This window comes from Mercenaria mercenaria, chromosome 9, assembly GCF_021730395.1.
Source record: "Mercenaria mercenaria strain notata chromosome 9, MADL_Memer_1, whole genome shotgun sequence".
Taxonomy (NCBI): Eukaryota; Metazoa; Mollusca; class Bivalvia; order Venerida; family Veneridae; genus Mercenaria; species Mercenaria mercenaria.
Genome location: NC_069369.1, coordinates 29,691,925 through 29,713,410, shown reverse-complemented (window position 1 = coordinate 29,713,410; position 21,486 = coordinate 29,691,925). Strand labels below are relative to the sequence as shown.

At 36.0% G+C, this 21,486-nt stretch overlaps 1 protein-coding gene across 4 annotated transcripts in view; it reads right to left on the bottom strand.

Moving 5' to 3' along the window:
• LOC123546812 (TATA box-binding protein-associated factor RNA polymerase I subunit B-like) overlaps positions 1-21,486 on the bottom strand; it is a 37,214-nt gene that overhangs the window by 6,892 nt on the left and 8,836 nt on the right. For all 4 annotated transcript variants that reach the window (XM_053551122.1, XM_053551124.1, XM_053551121.1 and 1 more), the window contains 11 exons: positions 20,061-20,164; positions 17,489-17,583; positions 15,799-15,907; positions 15,343-15,498; positions 11,956-12,068; positions 10,287-10,383; positions 9,461-9,593; positions 6,216-6,381; positions 4,827-4,873; positions 3,170-3,251; positions 474-544 (listed from right to left, as the gene is read on the bottom strand). In XM_053551122.1, the coding sequence (XP_053407097.1) occupies positions 474-544; positions 3,170-3,251; positions 4,827-4,873; positions 6,216-6,381; positions 9,461-9,593; positions 10,287-10,383; positions 11,956-12,068; positions 15,343-15,498; positions 15,799-15,907; positions 17,489-17,583; positions 20,061-20,164 (1,173 nt within the window). The remainder of the gene's footprint in view (positions 1-473; positions 545-3,169; positions 3,252-4,826; positions 4,874-6,215; positions 6,382-9,460; positions 9,594-10,286; positions 10,384-11,955; positions 12,069-15,342; positions 15,499-15,798; positions 15,908-17,488; positions 17,584-20,060; positions 20,165-21,486) is intronic.

Below are 21,486 nucleotides of genomic sequence, written 5' to 3'. Positions count from 1 at the left end.
TCAAGTTTTATGAAATTCTACCTTATAGTTACTGAGAAATGGCTGCAGACTGACATATTTGGGCATTTTTCATTAAATCAAGGGCAATAACTCTAAGGGAAATTGACCAATCCAAAAAAAACAGTATGCTGGTTCATCTTTATTTCAAATTTCATGAAATTCCACCTGCTAGTTACTGAGAAATGGCTGCAGACAGACATTTTTCAGTAAATAAAGGGCAATAACTCTAAGGGAAATTGACCAATCCAAAAAAAAAACTTGACGGGCATCATTGCAGTATGTTGGTTCATGTTTATTTTAAGTTTCATGAAATTCTACCTGCTAGTTACTGAGAAATGGCTGCGGACGGACGGACTGACGGACGTACAACGCCATTTCAATACCCTCCTCCCGATTTCATCGGCGTGGGGATAATTACCTTTATTTATATACTGTGTTGCTTTTATCCTTATATGAATAAATGATCTAATTACCTTTACTTATGTACTGCGTTGCCTTTATCCTCTCGCTAAGTTCACCACAGCCATCAAGTGTTCTATCAGCACTAGATTAACAAAGACAGATAATTATAATGCATGCTTGTTTGTATTTAAGCTTATTTACAACCACCACTGGTAAACCATATGGGTAACTTCTCCACAAGATACTAAGAAATTATGGCTGGACGATAGTGCAAAATATAAAAGATTTTCCAGATTCAAAAAGCTTCACTGGTTCTTTACCATGCCAGGTGAAAATCACACAAACACAAGACTCTTATCCCAATGTTACTTATTTAAGCTGAACTCACGACCTCCAATTTCATAGCCATACAATGTAACCATCTGGACCACTGAGTCTGCCCTTTTATTAAGTGTTCTGACCATAAGTTGAAATGTCACTGTACCTTTTGCTATATTTTGAAAGAGTTTCATTAATCTATCGGTCATAATTAAATCAGAAGAGACATGATGGCCCTAGGTAGCCTGCCTGAGTATCATTGCTTCTTGTGATGAGGTGAAGGTCACTTATACCAAATTTAAGTACACCACTACTCAAACATAACTGAACTGAAAAAGATTCTTACAGACATGTCACTGAAATGTCATCATCTGAAACTTTATTTGTCATCATAGTTTGATTTCCTTACCTCAAAAGATATTTCAGTTGATTTGAAAACTAAGGACAGTATAAGTCCTGATCTTTGAGATTGGGGTTGCATGGGACATGGTTGTATTATTATACCTCACTTTTGTCTACAATGGTAAAATCCCATTACCCGAAAAGGAGATATTTTGACTATCAGAAACATTTTCAACCTTTTTGACACGTGATCAAGCGAAAGTGACTGTCAGGTCATGTGACCGCGCTGATATTTTGAATGTCATATAAGGGCAAATAACTGCTTCAGTTTTTTTTAGCCATATGATTGCCTCCCTTGTACACAATGTCATATTGTAATATGACGTCGCTATTCAATGTGTACACAACTGATTACCGCGCTAAAGATGAAACTGTTGAATTAAATGAATCAAAAACATTTTTAATTTTTTTTTATGTGTTTAGTTTTGTTCGGTATAATAAAATAAATACCATATGGCAGCGTGTGTGACATTGATATTGTCAACCCTCGGAACAGAATGTCCTCACTCGGCTTTCGCCTCGGGTGACATTCTGCCCTCGGGTTGACAATATCAATGTCACACACGCTGCCATATGGTATTTATATATTGTACAACAAATGTGTGTGCCAGGTTATTTGGAAATCTAGCCATGCCTGAAGGAGTTCTTGGCAGAAAAACAGCTTCATGAAGATCCACTCTCAAATGAGATTTTGACAGTGTTTTTCTATGATTTCACTTGAACTAGTTTTCCTTTCCTGGTGACAAATGATTATTTGATAAAGACAAACATACTGACAAGACTGCATGCAAATCAGACAGACAATATTGGATTAAGAATGTTAATATGCATTTTTCTGTAAGTTTTCTAGTTTTTAACCAAAAGAACTCAGTTTACAAAACTCAGTTTACAGAACTCACTTGATTTAGATATTGAGACGACAAAAAGTCTGACTAGATTCTATGTCATCACATATTTTAATGAGGCAAACATTCAAATTAAATTTCATGAAGACTGGGCTTAAAATGTGACCACTAGAGAGTTCACAGTATGTTACTGATGACAGATGCCTAATCATCTACACTAACAACCCACCCTGTCATTTTGGTTCAGGTGAGCTAAAAAAGAGCGAAAAGAATTGTTTGCAATTTTTAAGTCAAAGACTAAATATTACACTCAACAGACTTTAGTACTGATACTTTCAGACCAAGCACATTTACTTTTACTTCAAGGCCATCAAAAATAATTCCACCAAAACTCAAATGAAAACACTAAAAGCCTTGGCACAGAACATTACTATAAAGTTTGGTTGAGATCAAACTGGTAGTTTTAGGGAACTAAACCAGGCAGCTCAGATAAGGAGTGTGAACAAAATGTTCATATTTGGCATTTTCAAGGGTTATAAATCTAGCAATACTTCAACCAGAAAACTGGTTAAATATGTCCAGCTGGACCTAGAACTGATCAATCCTACTAATTTTCATTCAAATCCCATTACAGTATAAGAGTAGTCTACACAAACTATATCCAAAATTGACCTTTAAGAGGCCATAAATCCAGCAACAGTCATTTAACTGGAAAATACTAATGATCTGGGAAATAAGCCTTGGTATGCATTCGTCTTAAAGTCTCATTTAAATGCAACCAATCGTTTAAGAGCCATAGTCTAGACAAACTTTTGTGACAGAGAAAAAATTTTGGGAGACAATTTTAAATCATCAACAGTTATACAGTTTTTCAGCAGTAATATCATGTTGCTAGTCCTTTGCGTTTAGTATTATCTAAAATGAGTGCTTTTCACATTTTCATCACCTACACAATTACAATCAATCAGCCCTAATCACCTCTTCACATATATTATTATACAAGCACTGAGACTATTTGACAGGGGTCAATTAAAGATATGGGTTTTTTTGACAATGGCTCAGCATTAAATCCTTACTCTGTTGCCTCGAACCAGTACAACAGACATCACATCTATTACAAGGCCACAATGAAAACACATATTTATCAATATTACAGTATTTGATCAGTGCTTTCCTGAAGAATGAATACGAGCAAAACTTACGTTCTGGACTTCTGTTGGTTCTGTACGTGTATTCTGTTCTGCATGTGTTGTACCCAGTCTGTCCATACAAATAGTGGCTGTGCTGAAAACATAATGTAGAAATGTGTGTAAAAACAGCGGCTGTGCTGAAAACGTAGTGTAGAAATGTGTGTAAAAACAGTGGCTGTGCTGAAAACATAGTGTAGAAATGTGTGTAAAAACAGTGGCTGTGCTGAAAACATAATGTAGAAGTGTGTGTCAAAAAACAGGGCTAAGCTTAAAACATAATGTAGAAATGTGTGTAAATACAGTGGCTGTGCTGAAAACATAATGTAGAAATGTGTGTAAAAACAGCGGCTGTGCTGAAAACGTAGTGTAGAAATGTGTGTAAAAACAGTGGCTGTGCTGAAAACATAATGTAGAAATGTGTGTAAAAACAGTGGCTGTGCTGAAAACATAATGTAGAAATGTGTGTCAAAAAACAGGGCTAAGCTGAAAACATAATGTAGAAATGTGTGTCAAAAACAGGGCTGTGCTGAAAACATAATGTAGAAATGTTTGTCAAAAAACAAGGCTGTGCTGAAAACATAATGTAGATATGTTTGTCAAAAAAAACAGGGCTAGGCTGAAAACATTAAGTAAGAATGCGTGTAGGAAAACAGGTGTGTGCTGAAAACATTATGTAGTGTGTGTGTGTGTGTTCGGGTTTAACGTCTTTTTCAACAATTTTTCAATCATATAAACGACGGTGTCTACTTGTAGCAGTGAGCACAATGCCCAACTTTATAGTGCTGCCTCACTGGAATATCACGCCATGTACACGTGACATGATACCCCACCCAGTCACATTATACTGACACCGGGCTGACCAGTCCTAGCACTACCCTCTTAATGCTGTGCGCCAAGCGAGATAGCTACTGGTACCATTTTTTACGTCTTTGGTATGACGCGGCCGTGGATCGAACCCAGGACCTCCCGCACTCGAACATTATGTATAAAGATGTATAAAAGCAGGGCTTTGCTGAAAACATTATGCAGAAATATATGTAAAAACAGTGGCTGTGCTGAAAACATTATGTAGAAATGTGTGTTAAAACAGGGCTGTGCTGAAAACATAATGTAGAAATGTTTGTGAAACACAGGGCTGTGCTTAAAATATAATGTAGAAATGTGTGTAAAAACCAGGGCAGTGCTGAAAACATAATGTAGAAATGTGTGTAAAAATAGGGCTGTTCTGGAAACAGTATGTAGAAGTATGCCAAAAAAAGGCTGTACTGAAATTATAATGTAGAAATGTGTGTAAAAACATGGCTGTGCTAAAAACAATGTTGAAATATGTGACAAAAACAGAGTTGTGCTAAAAACATAATGTAGGTATGTGTGTAAAAAAACATGGAAGTGCTGAAAAAACAGGGCTGTGATGAAAACATAACATACAAATGTTTGACAAAAGCAGGGCTGTCCTGAACACTAGAGGTGGAGGTTAAATATTTTACTACTTCCGCAGGGATCAACTTCACAGCCTTCAGTTTCTTCTGCTTTTCATAGTGAGCTTATTTAGTGGGGTCTGAGTTGCTCAGACACAGTATCTATAGTCAAAAAGAGACAATACCACAAGTTGCCACAGCTTGACTAGTACCTAGCTATCCTGGAAAGTTGAAAATACAGTGTAACTTACCACACTCAGATATTTCCACAAGTTCTTTCGTATACTCTGACAACAATCTGAAACAGTAGAAGAAATATCGTACAGGTGTGTTAGTACAGTGATTACTAGTTTATTTAACCTCAAACTGTGTGTAGAACTTGAAGGTCAGTTAACTGTACCATGTTTTACTTTCTGGTAAATTTTTAGCACAGATCTTATCTCACAAGAACATATACACAAACTGGTGTTGTCTGAAAAGTTGATACTCAAGTACATTTGTTTTCTTAACCCTTGCCCTGCTAAATGTGTATAATGAACTTGTCCATATTTCAATTTGGACAGTACCATTAACTGTTAAAAGGGGTGCTTACCAAAAATATACTGTTACTATTTTGGCTATTTCAAGGGCCGTAACTCTGTAATAAGTACTAAAATTTCTCAAGAAGAATGCCAAGTGTGCAAGGTCACATCATGATAAAGACTCAAGCAAGGCTTCATGAATTTACATCAAATACTTTTTGAGCTAGGCACATTATTAGGTAAAAATGTGCATTTTTGACTATTTCTGGGGCCATAACTTTAAAAATAGGGGGTGGAGCCAGCCAAAAAATAAGAGGTGCGCAAATTTATATCATGATAAAGACTCATGCAAGTTTTCATCCATTTATATGAAATACTTTTTGAGTTAGGAGCATCATAAGGTGAAAATGTGCATTTTTAACTATTTCAGGAGCCATAACTCTGGAAACAGGGGGCGGACCCAGATGAAAAATAGGAGGTGCACATGTTCATATCATGATAAAGACTCGTGCAAGGTTTAATCAATTGATATTATTTAAAAATAAAAATTCTATAAAATATTTTTGTCATATAATTTATATCAATTTTTTCTTTTTCAGTAGACAATACATTTTCAAATGAAATCAAAATTATATGAGCTTACCAGGCATCAATATTAAATTTTGATATATTTTAATAGCACTGTTTTGGATTGAATACCTTAAACTAAACACATCAAATTTGCATTTGAACAAAATCTAAACAAATACCATATCAGTTTTGCAAAGAGATTTGGGAGAATTGGTTAAAATATTATAAAACTGAGTCTGGACACCAGTCTAAGAATTAGTTTATACTAATATGTTTTAGCTCGATTGTGATGAAAGCTTCAAGCTTATTTGAACCACTCTCGAGTCCACTTCCTGGAAAAGTCAGTACTGGTTCATATAAGAAGTGATGGTTGTGACCCAAGTGGGGCTCGAACCTATGACCCCTGGTTTGAGTGGCCGACACCTTATCCACTAGACCATCGCACCCCTTTAGTCTAAGAATTCTGTACACAACTAGCCAATCAGATACGGCAGATTTGCGACTAGTCTTCAGATGATTTCAGTAACTCAAGACCCTTTGACAACTTACATTTCATGAGAATCATTCATGCCAAAGAAGAGTTTCAGCAGGATGACAATGTACGCCATGGCAACACATTCCCAGAAAATTGTCATCTTTTGCTGACATGATGGTTTGTAACGTAGATTTATCTGCATGCTGCTATACAGATTCATTGTGTACCCATGAAACTCAGCTGCAAGAAAATATTGTAATATTAAAACATAATTTTATAACAACAAGAGGGTCATGATGACCTTGAATCACTCACCTGAGTAATATGAGCCACATGTTTAAAAATGGCAAAATGATGCTAAAATATTACAAAGTAGGTCATTAGGTCATATTTATGGTCACTGAAAGTCAGTTTTAAGATAGATGTGCAAAGCTGTATATGTCATTCAAATTTCAAGGTTGTATCTTAAAAAACAAGAAAGTAGGTCAGTAGGTCAAAGTCACTTGGGGTCATCAGGTAATTATAATTAAATAGTCTAGGAAATATGATCTATAATTTTTCTGAAGTATTTATTCCTATATAACTCATATAGCAAGTGACCCCCAGGGCGGGGCCTCTTTTCACCCCAGGAGAATAATTTGAACAATCCACTAGGCAATGCTACATACCAAATATCAAACACCTAGGCCTGGAACTTTCAGATATGAAGATTTTTTACCCCTATATAAGTCTATGTTAAATTTGGGACCCCCAGGGCAAGGCCTCTTTTCACCCCAGGGGCATAATTTGAACAATTTTGGTAGAGGACCACAAAGCAGTGCTCCATACCAAATATGAAAAGCCTAGGTCTTGCAGTTTCAGGCAAGAAGGTTTTTAAATTTTTTTCCTATATAAGTCTATGTAAAACTTGTTACCCCCAGGGCAGGGCCTCTTTTCACCCCAGGGTTATAATCTGAACAATTTTGGTATCGGACCTCAAGGCAATGTTACATACCAAATATCAAAGGCCTAGGTCTTGTGGTTTTAGACAAGAAGATTTTTAAAGTTTTTTCCTATATAAGTCTATATAAACATTGGGACCCCCGGGGCGGGGCCTCTTTTCATCCCAGGGGCACAATTTGAACAATCTTCATAGAGGACCATTAGATGATGTCACATGCCAAATATCAAGGCTCTATGCCTTGTAGTTTTTGACAAGAAGATTTTTTAAGTTTTTCCTTCTGGTTGCCATGGCAACCAGAGTTCTGCATGGAATTCAATTCTTTGAATAATTTTGAAAGGGGACCACCCAAGGATCACTCCTGTGAAGTTTGATGTAATTCTGTCCAATGGTTTTCAAGAAGAAGATTTTTTTAGAAAATGTTTACGGACGGACGACACACGACGGACATTGAGCGGTCACAAAAGCTCACCATGAGCCTTTGGCTCAGGTGAGCTGAAAAAGAGTGCCATAAGCCATGATGGCCCTAGATGGCCTACCTGAATTACACTTGTTTGAACAGTTTTTGTACATGGTTATGCAAGGAAAATGTCTGTGAAAATATATTTAGGTAGTGCCAGTGTTGCCTGACAAGAATATTATAAAAGATTCTGCTAAACAAGAGTGTCATGATGACCCTGGATCGCTCACCTGAGTAATATGAGCTACATGTTTCAAATGTCAAACTGATGATAAAATATTAAGAAAGTCAGTAGGTCACATTCATGGTCAATGAAATTCATTTTCACGATTTGTGTGCAAAACTGTGTATGTCATCAAAATTTCAAGGCTGTATCTTAAAAAACAAGAAAGTAGGTCAGTAGGTCGAGGTCACAGTCAAGTGACATAATATTACTTGGGGTCATCAGGTAATTATAATTAAATAGTCTTGGAAATAGGATCAGATGATTTTTTAAGTATTTTTCCTATATAGCTCACATAATAACTAAGTGACCCCACGGCGGGGCCTCTTTTAACCCCAGGGGCATCACTTGAACAATTTTGGTAGAGGACTACTAGACAATGCATCATACCAAATATCAAAAGCCTAGGTTGTATGGTTTCTGACAACAAGATTTTTATAAGTCTATATAAAACTCAGGACCCCCAGGGCAGGGCCTCTTTTCACCCAAGGGGTACAATTTGAACAATTTTGGTTGAGGACCATAAGACAATGCTACATACCAAATATCAAAGGTCTAAGTGTTGTGGTTTCAGACAAGAAGATTTTTAAACTTTTTTTCCTATATAAGTCTATGTAAAACTTGTGATCCCCGGGGTGGGGCCATATTTGACCCTAGGGGGATAATTTGAACAATCTTGGTAGAGGACCGCTAGATGATGCTACATACCACATATCAAAGCCCTAGGCCATGTGGTTTTGTACAAGAAGATTTTCAAAGTTTTCCCTATATAAGTCTATATAAACCATGTGACCCCTGGGGCGGGGCCAAATTTGACCCTAGGGGGATAATTTGAACAATCTTGGTAGAAGACCACTAGATGATGCTACATACCAAATATCAAAGCCCTAGACCATGTGGTTTTGTACAAGAAGATTTTCAAAGTTTTCCCTATATAAGTCTATATAAACCATGTGACCCCGGGGCGGGGCCATATTTGACCCTAGGGTGATAATTTGATAATATTGGTAGAGGACCATTAGATGATGCTACACACCAGATATCAAAGTCCTAGGCCCTGTGGTTTTGGACAAGAAGATTTTTAAAGTTTTTCCTTTCGGTTGCCATGGCAACCAGAGTTCTGCATGGAATTCAATTCTTTGAACAATTTTGAAAGGGGGCCACCCAAGGATCATTCCTGTGAAGTTTGGTGTAATTCTGGCCAGTGGTTTTCAAGAAGAAGATTTTTTTAAGCCTTTGGCTCAGGTGAGCTAAAAATACTGGCAGGTAATATGTGAGGGTGTGTGAGTTTGTGTGTGTGCATGGTGGGGGGAGGGGTTAAGAAAAAGCCTGGGGTAATGATGACATAGGATACTAACTAAGAGACAATATCAAATAAGAAGACTTTTAAAGTTTCCACTAGACACATACAGGGAAAAGTGACAACAACCCCTGGCAGCCAAGATCATTGTGTGAAATTATTTATGTGTATTTTTGACCAAGTCAAAGGCCATTTAGAGTAAAATCCCAAGCAAAACCCTAGATGCACAACTTCACATGCTTGATAACAATCCCATGATGTTTATTCAATGAAGACTCCAAGTCAAATACTTTTTGAGATATGCATGACACAAGTTCGGACAGATGGACATCTGAACAGACTAACGAAATGGTCAAGGGGAAATTTTGGGGGTTAAGAAAATAAGTATGGATATACCTGGCAGGTCTAACTGTATAATGTACTTATTTATAAGTGTGTCTAGAGGGAAGTCTGGGAAATTCTTCAGCTGTATGTAGTAAGCAATTGTTCCTGCTGTTTGACGGATCTGTTCCAAAGTCGGAGGTGAACCCTGAAATATTTATCATTCTAACTTGAATGTTAGTCAAGCAAGGCATAAAGAACTTAAGTCTATTTGTTGTTATTATTATTATTATTATTAAACAAGATTTATACAGTGCCCTTTTCATGATAAACATGTCCAAAGGTGCATTACATAATTATAGCAAACACAGCCACACAGGGTGTGAAATTCATCCTCTTCTAGTACAGACACAGAGTGATCTGACTAGTGGGACAGAGTGAGATAAAGCCCCCAGAACAGATAGAGAGAAAATTCTTTTTAGATACAGGCCTGTCCGGCTAAGTTAACCTAACTCTTTGCGAATAGACAGTCTGCTGTCTATATGTCCGGTGTAAAGCACTGATATACGCGAAGCCATCTTTCCTGGGAATGACCAATACGGATCTCTCTTGTTGTCATGTTCTTAATGAAACATAGTCAAAATATTTGTCTTTATGATATCTAGGTAAGCTTTGAAACTGAATCATCTTTGATAAAAGAAACCTGGTCACTAGGTCAGAAACTGGTGAATGTCTGTTAACACTCTCATAGCTACATTTACTTAGTCAGAATAATAGCAAGCATAAATATACCTGTCCTTTATAGAGAAAAACACTCTTAAATTGTTTCATGTAATTCAGGCAATAATTAATGTATAAATTATTTCAAATAAGCAAATATGAGGAGAATGAGCATACTTACAAAACCAAATAATTTCCAATCATTTAAGCAGAATTTCATGTCTTCAGGTAGTATAGCTCTCACATCTATATATGGTATCTTCTTTTTGCGTATCCATCTACAAAATGTGCAAAGGACAGGATATGATAAGAACCAAAAATGGCCCCCACTAAATATGCATGTGAAATAACACTATTTCGTTGGTAATTACCTATATTTTCCAAAATCCACCAAGATATAATGACCAGACATTGGTAAAGAACAAAAATTAATTGATTATTACATCTATCTAAGACTTACACTGAAAAAAATATTTGAACATTTAGAATGGGGGTATAGAAAACTTGTTGAGAACCAGTACAATACTGGAATAAAATCCTGAGACTGGTGTTAGTAACTTGTTGAGAACCAGTACAATATTGGAATAAAATCCAGAGACTGGTGTTAGTAACTTGTGGAGAACCAGTACAATACTGGAATAAAATCCAGAGACTGGTGTTAGTAACTTGTGGAGAACCAGTACAATATTGGAATAAAATCCAGAGACTGGTGTTAGTAACTTGTGGAGAACCAGTACAATACTGGAATAAAATCCAGAGACTGGTGTTAGTAACTTGTGGAGAACCAATACAATACTGGAATAAAATCCAGAGACTGGTGTTAGTAACTTGTGGAGAACCAGTACAATACTGGAATAAAATCCAGAGACTGGTGTTAGTAACTTGTTGAGAACTAGCTAGTATGGGTACAATAATTTGTTGACAACCAGTACAATACTGGAATAAAATCCAGAGACTGGTGTTAGTAACTTGCTGAAAACTAGTACAATACTGGAATAAAATCCAGAGACTGGTGGTAGTAACTTGCTGAAAACTAGTACAATACCGGAATAAAATCCAGAGACTGGTGTTAGTAACTTGCTGAGAACTACTTAGTATGGGTACAATAACTTGTTGAGAACCAGTACAATACTGGAATAAAATCCAGAGACTGGTGTTAGTAACTTGCTGAAAACTAGTACAATACCGGAATAAAATTCAGAGACTGGTGTTAGTAACTTGCTGAGAACTAGCTAGTATGGGTACAATAACTTGTTGAGAACCAGTACAATACTGGAATAAAATCCAGAGACTGGTGTTAGTAACTTGCTGAAAACTAGTACAATACTGGAATAAAATCCAGAGACTGGTGTTAGTAACTTGTTGAGAACCAGTACAATACTCGAATAAAATCCAGAGATTGGTGTTAGTAGCTTGTGGAGAAATAGTAAACTACTTTAACAAATGCAGGAACACTTAAACGTAAGTAATATTTGGCGAACTAATAAAGTACTGGTACAGAATCCCAGAGGACTGGTGTTAGTGATTTATGGAGAAACTAGTGATGTATTGGTACATAATCCAGGATCACTTGAGTGTTAGTAACTTGTGGAAAACTAGTTAAGTACTGGCATAGAGTCCTGAAACATTTGTGTAAGAAAATAAGAGAGAACAGTTGGTATAGAATCCAGGTACACTTATGTAAGAAATTTATGAAGAACTGGTTGGTGCTTGTCTGGAATTCAGGAACACTTAGTCTTATGCTAGTAACTTGTGAAAAACTAGTTGGCACTTTTTTAGTATTACTCAGCATGATGTACTTACCTAAGATTGGTGAGGTGATTGGTATACATTAATCCCAGAAAGCTTACCTGATAAGGTCTGATGCTGTAGTAAGGGGATTGGTATACATTAACCCCAGGAAACACACACTTATTGTACTAGTCATTCTCACTTTTTCAACAGCATTGAACTTTAGTGATTTCTGAAAATAAAATACAAGAAAAATACAAAACTGCCTTGCGTGATATCTATAAATTTTATATATACATAACACATGACCTCTACAAAATGTGAAAGACATTTAAGAAGCTGTTTCAACAACAACAACAAAATTTGTGTCTGCAGAATTTCTATTAATTTTGGACATATGCACTATAATGTCATGACACACTGATCATGAAATGCAACAATTTTGTTTAGTATTAAAAGCATTCATCCCGCAATATGACAGACCTTGGCAAGACAGGTGCAGTCGAACAGAAATATCTGCACAAACTTGCAAAGGTTTCGTTTGTTTGTTTTGGGTTTAACACTGTTTTTCAACAGTATTTCAGTCATATAACGGCAGGCAGTTAGCCTAACCAGTGTTCCTGGATTCTGTACCAGTACAAACCTGTTCTCCGCAAGTAACTGCCAACTTCCCCACATAAATTATCAGAGGTGGAGGACGAATGATTTCAGACAAAATGTCTTTTATCAAATCGTCACGGAGAACATACGCCCCGCCCGGAGATCGAACTCGCGACCCCGCGATCCATAGACAAACGCTCTCCCTACTGAGCTAAGTAGGTGGGTAACTTGGAAAGGTACTTTTCATGAACAGCTTGAATGGATGTTTGCAAAACTTGTTCAGAAGTAACTTGGAAAGGTACTTCTAACCAAGTTTTGCAAACATCCATTCAAGTTGTTCATGAAAAGATGTTTAAATGTGCCAGGTGTAAAGCACCTAAATACTGGACTCTTACCACAATGTTAGTAGTTTTAGGTGGCTGAGTGAAGGCTTTAATGCAAGACCCTAGGTTTTCTAGTAGTAGTTTAAAGGTTTTCGCATTTTAGCTCTTGTGGCCCCATCAAAGGAACAAGCGGAACTATTTTAACAGACCAGAGAGAGATCCATGTAAGGATGCTAGAGGGAAAATTTGATGAAGATTCATAAAGTGGTTCATGAGAAAAAGTCATCTACAGGTTTTGTTTTTTCTTTTTTAGCTATGATGGCCTCTAAAAGAGGTCAAGTTAAACTATATGAACAAACATGAGAAAGGGCCATACAAGGATATTACAAAGTATGGTGATGATCCATCCATTGGTTCATGAAAAAAAGTTATTTATAATTTATCCCATTTCAAACAATTTATCCTATTTTCAAGCTGTGGTTGCCCCTTCAAAGGGCATAGAAAAACCATTTGAACTAATTTGAGAGGGTTTTATAAAAGGATGTTACAGGCCAAGTTTAGTGAAGACTGTCTAATGCTTCATGACAAGAAATTGCCTGTAGATTTTTTTCCATTTAAGAATATATCGCTTAATTTGTCTGAAATATTCAGACCTACTGCCTATCTACAAAATGTTCCAATATTTTTAAATTAAGACACAACCATAAGGCTATAATTAAAAGTCAATTGTCTAGCTTAAACAGAAGGTGCTTGATTGGTCTAACACCCTCTAGCTTGCCAGGAGGTCTTCGAATTTCAATAAAGCTGCTAGTCACAGGACTATGAACCTGTTGTTAGAACTAGTCAGCTTCAAAGATAGTGTTGTACCCAAGAGAACTGGCTGTCCATCAACTGGAATATATACCGAGATGCTGTAAAAAGAGTTAAAATTTACTTGAGTCTTTCGCATTACTGTGAAAATGGAACTAGAAATATACTGGTATAAACCAGGTATATAATGCTGCTAACTTGTCATCTACTTGTAGAAACTCTGAGATCACAAAGAATGAAACTTGCAATTAGCAAAAATAAAATTCTTAGTACAAATAATACTGTGAAATCATTAATATTCATGGGGGACTATTTTTCATGGATTTCGTGGTCAAGTCAATCCACGAAATTTAATCCCAACGAACAAGTAAAATTCCCATTCAGTTTATGTTCAAAAGTTGAAATCCACAAATTCATATCCCCAAGAAAATGCCATGCAGACCAAAACCACGAAATTTCACGCCCACAAAGTTAAAATAATTTTACAGTAAGTGTTTCACAGTACACAGATTGATTTTTTTTAGTTGGGTTTAACATCGCACCGACACAATCAAAGGTCATTTGGGCCTTTCCAGCTTTGATGGTAGAGGAAGACCCCAGATGCCACTCCGTGCATTATTTCCTCACAGGCGGGCATCTTGGTAGAACCATAAACCTTCCATAAGCCAGGATGGCTTCCTCACATGAAGAATTTAAAGCCCTATGAGGCTCGAACCCACATCAATGGAGGGCAAGTGATTCGAAGTCAGCGACCTTAACCACTCGCCCACAGAGGCCCTAACATACACACTGAACAACAGTTTACTGTAAATATGCATTAGATAAATGCTTACATTGGCATCTATTTTTCCTTGACCAATTTGTGACAGGGTATGTGCGTCTTCCAAAAATAAACTGTATATCACACTATCTAATAAACAGATAGTCCTTTATATTTAGTAACAGTTATTTTGCTCTGAATTTTTCAGATGAACTAACAACACTGAACTTCTGCCCGATACTGTACATGGTGCATCTAGCTGCTCAATGTCATTCTATTTAGTAAATGGCAATTTCTTCTTATCAAAAATAATCAACAGGACTCTTGTTTATTTGTAAAATCCCCATCTCTTGCTTATAAAATCTTAACACTTTTCAAGCTGGTCTACAGATTAGAATGTTTCCAATATAGAATTGTTTTTCACACAATTTACTCTGCTCACCAACAGCCCCTGTGTTAGTATGTTCGTGGTACATCAGATTTATAACTAGTTTTCTTCATTATCATCGTTTCTTCAAGCATTGAATAAATATTACGAAACTTCACTGAATTTAAGGACTTTTAAGGCATTTTCAAGGACTTTTCTAAGTACTTTCAAGAGTCAGGAATAGTATCAACTACTTTTCAGGACATTTTGCCTTCTTTCAGAGATTTTTAAGAAAGGGCATCAAATTTCAGGACTGTTTAAGAATGTGTGAACCCTCTAAATATTACGAGTTTCTATTTCAAGTACAGCAGTAAGCAAATGTGTTGTATACTGCCACTATTACTTTTTGCTGACAGAAATTAATACACAGTAAAAGTTCACACTATGCCAAGTCTCCTTGAGGAAAACTGGAAAGCAAACCCTGATATATAAGCTTCAACATCTGTACAAACAGGTCAAATATGCCAAACAACAGTGTTTGAAATACAATAGCTATGTGTAAAACCTTTGACATGTTCTACAATCTAAAATGTTTCAAAATAAATTGGGAAAAAAACTATGTATATAACATTATATCAATGTTTACCCTGTAACGTCCCCATTTCTGTTCACTATCATCTTCCTCATTGCTGCTCCAGCCTCCTCCCGTTAATTCTGTCTCTGTATCTCCACTATCATTTAGTGGGTTATCTCCCTCATAAAACTCTTCATTCTGAAGAGCTTCAACAGTCTGCTCCTTTTCCTGTAAATATTTTTTTTTTAAATTCATTATAGACAAATTAATATACAGAAATCTCTCCTTTTGTAAGCAAGCACTCTCTTCACCTGATGTTTGAAGAGGAAACTTGGAAGATTTTAGGTATTCATGTATTTCTGTACAACAATCACTTACTTGGTCAATACAAAACCACAAAAAATTTGCCTGTACCATCTGATCATTAAACACATAAGTATTGTTTCATATGCAGCAGGTTTTTATTAATATGTAACATTAATGGAATAAAGATTAATTCTGAGAACAGTGAAAATACTCAAAGTTTACCACTTGTTTGTGAACTTTTTTGGCCGACAATCCAAGAGTTCTCTTCCGACTTTTCATCCCGAGAACATTCTTGATTCTTGGCTGGTCTGTTGTGCTTGGAAATAACTCTCTGTCAATAAACCAAAATGTTGATCAATAGACACAAAAAAACTGAGTATGTTACAGTAAAGACCTACTTTACAAACTTTGGTCCATTTTCACCAAGTCTTCAATTCAGAATTAGAAATCATGAGTGCCAAGTATGTCTGTACCGCTATGATGTTGCAAAGATTTTCATGTCAACAGAAATTAAACACTAACATGATATCAAAATCCCTGTTTTTAAAAAAAAAAAAAAACACCAAAAAACAGAATTTTCTCAGCATTTTAACCCTTATCAGGCTGGACACGATTGATCCTGCCTTTGCGACCAGTATAGATCTTGATCAGCCTGCATGTTTGTGCAGTCTGATCAAGATCTGCACTGTTCGCCATTTAGTCAGTATATTTTTGGTAAGCACCCCATTTAACAATTAATGGTACTGTCCAAATTGAAAGATGGACAAGGTCATTATAGAAATTTAGCAGGGTAAGGGTTAAGAGTCAAAACCTAAATTCAGTCTTCGAACTGCCTTGGTGGCATAGTGGTAGAGTATCAGCTTTGACTGCATGAGGTAATGGGTTTGCTCACTGGCTGAGTAACACAAAAGATTGAAAAAGATGGTACAAGATCGGTACCATCAGAAATGAGGCAAAGAAACTGATTAACCCTTACCCTGCTAAATTTCAAAAATGAACAGGCCCATCAGGCTACATTAAACAACTTGTTTTACAATCAACTTAAATAAATCAGAACAAAAGCTGTTTGAGCACAGCAACATTCAACTATTCAAAGGTGTGGTGACTGAAATACCATCTTACATATTCAAAAACAACAAAATATTGATTTGTTGAAAAAGTGCATAAATTTGCAAAAATGCCAAATTAAAATAGAGTTACAGCCTGCAGCTTGCACTGCAGGTCAGATTATCATAGTGAACAAATGTGTAAAGTTTCATTCAATTCCCATTAGTGGATTGTGAGACACAAGCCTACATACAAAACTTAACCAAATTAGGACGCTAACTAACACATTGGTGAGTGCAATAACTCAACATATTCTCTAAATAGTTGAGCTAATAAATTAGAACAACTTAAAAGAATTAACACTGCCCCAGAATATAAAAGCAGCTCTTATGAGAGCTAATGGAGTGGTCTAGTTTCTAATGCACTGAAAGTATTTAATGTAATGTCTTGAGAGCCAGATGATCTCTGTTCACTAGTGGACTTCCACACAGGTTTGGATGTTATCTTAACCTTTAGCCTGCTGGGGGCAAGATATTCTGCACTGGTTGCTATTCATTCAGTAAATTTTCAGTGAACACCCCTTTGAATAATAAATGGTACTGCCCAAATTGAAAGATGGACCAGTTCATTTTAGAAATTTAGCAGGCTAAAGGTTAAAATATTTTCCAAGTTACCTTTTGTTATTCATTCATCTACAGGTATTGGCATCATCCTTACATATGAACTGCATTTTAGTTAGAAGAACTGAGAACAATGCAATCGACAGTTGTCTCAATCTCTTTCTTTTTTCCAATCTAAGACATACAAACACTATCCTAGTATTTTTGCTATCACAGTGAGAGAAAAAACAAACACACCAACTTACCTCTGTCTTTCATATTTCACATTTGTGACCGTATCAGAGGAGAATGCCACACCAAGTTTTGATAAATAGTTCACCCAAATTTGAAATACAATTTCCTGAAAATAAAACAAACTTAAAATAATACACAGCAAATGTAATACTTACACATACACTTACTCAGAAAAGAAAGCAAATTAGGTACCACATGTATGACTGACTACAAGAAGTCACAATCAAGACTAGCAATATTGAAAGAAGACATTTCATTCAACACAATTTACGTTATATAAATTTCTAACCCTAAAAACTGCAAAATATGTCATATAAATTTTGTGCATGTGACTTGATAAAGGCCTTGGCTGAAATGGTGTCATAATGAATGATAATAGAATTTATTATTAAAGTACAATCCCTGTAGATGTATGCTGTAACAATGATAACTGACAAAAGACAAGTAGTCAAAATCGTGGCTGATAAAAAATTAATAAACTAGCTGTCAAATTGAAAACGAAAACAGACAGTGTGAATTTACAATCATGTCTGACAAAAGTCAGCAGACTAGACAGATGTCAAAAAACATGACTGACAAAATGCAGTAGACCAGAAAGATATCACAATCATGACTGACAAAAGTCAGTAGACTAGACAGATGTCAAAAACATGACTGACAATATGCAGTAGACCAGAAAGATATCGCAATCATGACTGACAAAAGTCAGTAGACTAGACAGGTGTCAAAAACATGACTGACAAAATGCAGTAGACCAGAAAGATATCGCAATCATGACTGACAAAAGTCAGTAGACTAGACAGATGTCAAAAACATGACTGACAAAATGCAGTAGACCAGAAAGATATCACAATCACGACTGACAAGTCAGTAGACTAGACAGATGTCAAAAAACATGACTGACAAAATGCAGTAGACCAGAAAGATATCACAATCATGACTGACAAAAGTCAGTAGACTAGACAGATGTCAAAAACATGACTGACAAAATGCAGTAGACCAGAAAGATATCGCAATCATGACTGACAAAAGTCAGTAAACCAGAAAGATATCACGATCATGACTGACAAAAGACAGTAGACTAGACAGATGTCAAAAACATGACTGACAAGTCAGTAGACTAGACAGATATCACAATCATAACCGACCAAAGACAGTAAACCAGACAGATATCACAATCATAACTGACAAGTCAGTACACTAGATAAAATGTCAAAATCTTGACTGACAAAAGGCAGTAGACCAGATAGATATCACAATCATGACTGACAAAAGACAGTAGACCAGACAGATATCACAATCATGACTGTTTGTTCGGCTTAATGCCACACTGATACAATTATAGGTCATATTGCGACTTTCCGGCATTGATGATGGAGGAAGATCCCAGGTGCCCCTCCGTACAATATTTCATCACAGGCCGGCACCCGAGTTGAACCACCTGCCTTCTGTAAGCCAGCTGGATGACTACCTCACATGAAGAATTCAATGCCTCTAGTGAGGCTCGAACCCACATCAGTGAGGAGCAAGTGATTTGAAGTCAGCGACTATAACTGCTCAGGAACAGAGGCCCGTACAAAAGACAGTAGAGCAGGTAGATATCAAAATCATGACTGATAAGTCAGTAGACTTGATAGATATCAAAATTATGAGTGACTAGGAAGACAAAAATGTATTGATGTTTTATCACCTCTAATTACCCGTAATCCTTGATAACCCTATATGTGTAACAAGTATCACTGTTGAATCACAGCTTTACATATAATGGATGTCAATGTTTGTTTAATTAAACACACTGCAAACAAATATTGGTTTAAAATTTTTAAAAATTTACTAACCTATAGTTGTTACGAAATACTCAGAGCATATCTGATTTTTGCAAATATGGCCGTTTCTATTTGATATGTTCAGGAAGCCTTGTGTAATGACTAAATTTTCTTGATTTGCATTTACTTATGGTTAATATACATGAGGATTAGTGTTTGGGACTTGAGGAACCTCGCAAAATATAGCGGATATTAAACTTTCTGATTTTACAGTAAGAGTTTTGGTTTAATGAAATATGTAAAAAAAAAAAATTCTTTAGAAGTGAATTTTTGTAAAAACCAAGGAAAAACATACTTTTTTTCAGAGAGAGAAATGGGACTCTATGTCTTGTAGTTTTGGACAAGAAGATTTTTACTTTCGGTTGCCATGGCAACTAGAGTTCTGTATTGAATTCAATTTTCTTAACAATTTTGAAAGGGGGCCACCCAAGGATCATTCCTGTGAATTTTAGTGTAAATCTGCCCAGTGGTTTTCAAGAAGATTTTTTTAGAAAATGTTGACGGACGGACGACGGACATTAAGCAGCCACAAAAGCTCCCCATGAGCCTTTGGCTCAGGTGAGCTAGAAATAGAATTTTTTTTTTGCAGAAATATCAACATATGATGAACTGATGATGAAGTCAGGACTATCGCCCTATACAAGCTGTCACCTGGTGAACTAAAAGTTCCAGTAGGAATTTTTTTGCTGTGCACACTTTAATAATAGTAAGTATTTAAATACCTGGATTAACAATATTGGTACAATAAAAGTATTACCTTCAAACTTTCCTGTGCTCCAAGTTTGATGAGGGCATCCACCTGATGTTGAATTATTATCTGGTATGCTTCATAAACACTCCATGGTCGACCATGATCACCGACTGAAATCATAAAACATTAGTTACAGACACATACACAATCCATGGTCTTATCTGATCACTTACTGAAATTGTAGTTACAGGCATGTACAAAATACATGGTCAACCATGATCATCTACTGAAAGTATACAGTAACAGATATGTACAATACATGGTCAAACATGATCATCTACTGAAAGTATACAGTAACAGATATGTACAATACATGGTCAAACATGATCATCTACTGAAAGTATACAGTAACAGATATGTACATACCATAATCGTACGCATTTGTGTATAAGATGCAGTGAAAAAATATCTTCAGATTTCTGGAAAAGAGATTATACCCGTGTATTGGTCGCAGAAAAAAAAGGAATCTCAAAAAACATGTAAATTTATTAGGGAATTCAATTTTCCTGGCACTGGTTGGCCATTGTTGCGGCAACCGTAATTTTAACTCCGTAATTTTAACAAAGTTGTGAAAATGACTTATTAAATCGCGAGGTGAGATCCTACTAAACTGACAGTTTCAATGGAATTCATTTATTTATCGAAAACACAGGTATTTAAAGTTTTGTCTAAAGTATCTCAACTTCTCAACACCTTCTGAAACTTCTCAACACCTTTTCGATCTCATCACCTTTTCAGACATCTCCTAATTATCGACTTGTGCGTGTGCGGCAACTTGTAATTAGTTGGTTTGATGTACTTGCAAAATGTGTGAAAACTTGGGAAAGTGCATCAAACATTTATCTTAAACTTTTATGTAAAAAGTGGGCATAATTCATGAAAAATCTTAGCAAAAGTTATAGACATTATATATTGGTGATGATATAAATATTTTAAGTCTTTTTTCATTACTGGAAAAGTGGCGCAACTGGTAGACACTAGGTTTTAACATGTGATATTTGGGTACATGGCTGTGGATCAAATCATGGCTGGGATATTTTTTATTTTAAATTTCTTTTAAGCTACTATTTTTTAGACTATATCTCTACCAAAGAAACATAGAAAAACTTTAACTCATGACTGTTTCGTCTTTTTCTTTGCCTATTTCATCTATGAAGATGTGGTGCATATTCATAAACCCCAATGTATTCTCAACAATATGCCTAGAAAGTTATGTTAATTTCCAATCTAAAATGGGCGATAAATCATATAAACATGAAAATTATGTCAAGTTAAAACATTCTGCGCAAGACTTTGCAGTCAGAACTGTTATATTCTGATCTCTTCAGATCATTCGGCATGACATTTATGGTGTCTTAGTGTACAGTTTTAATTTTTCAGCTTGGGTGGTTCCAATACCCAACATTAAAAACTGGTTATTGTTTAATCACCT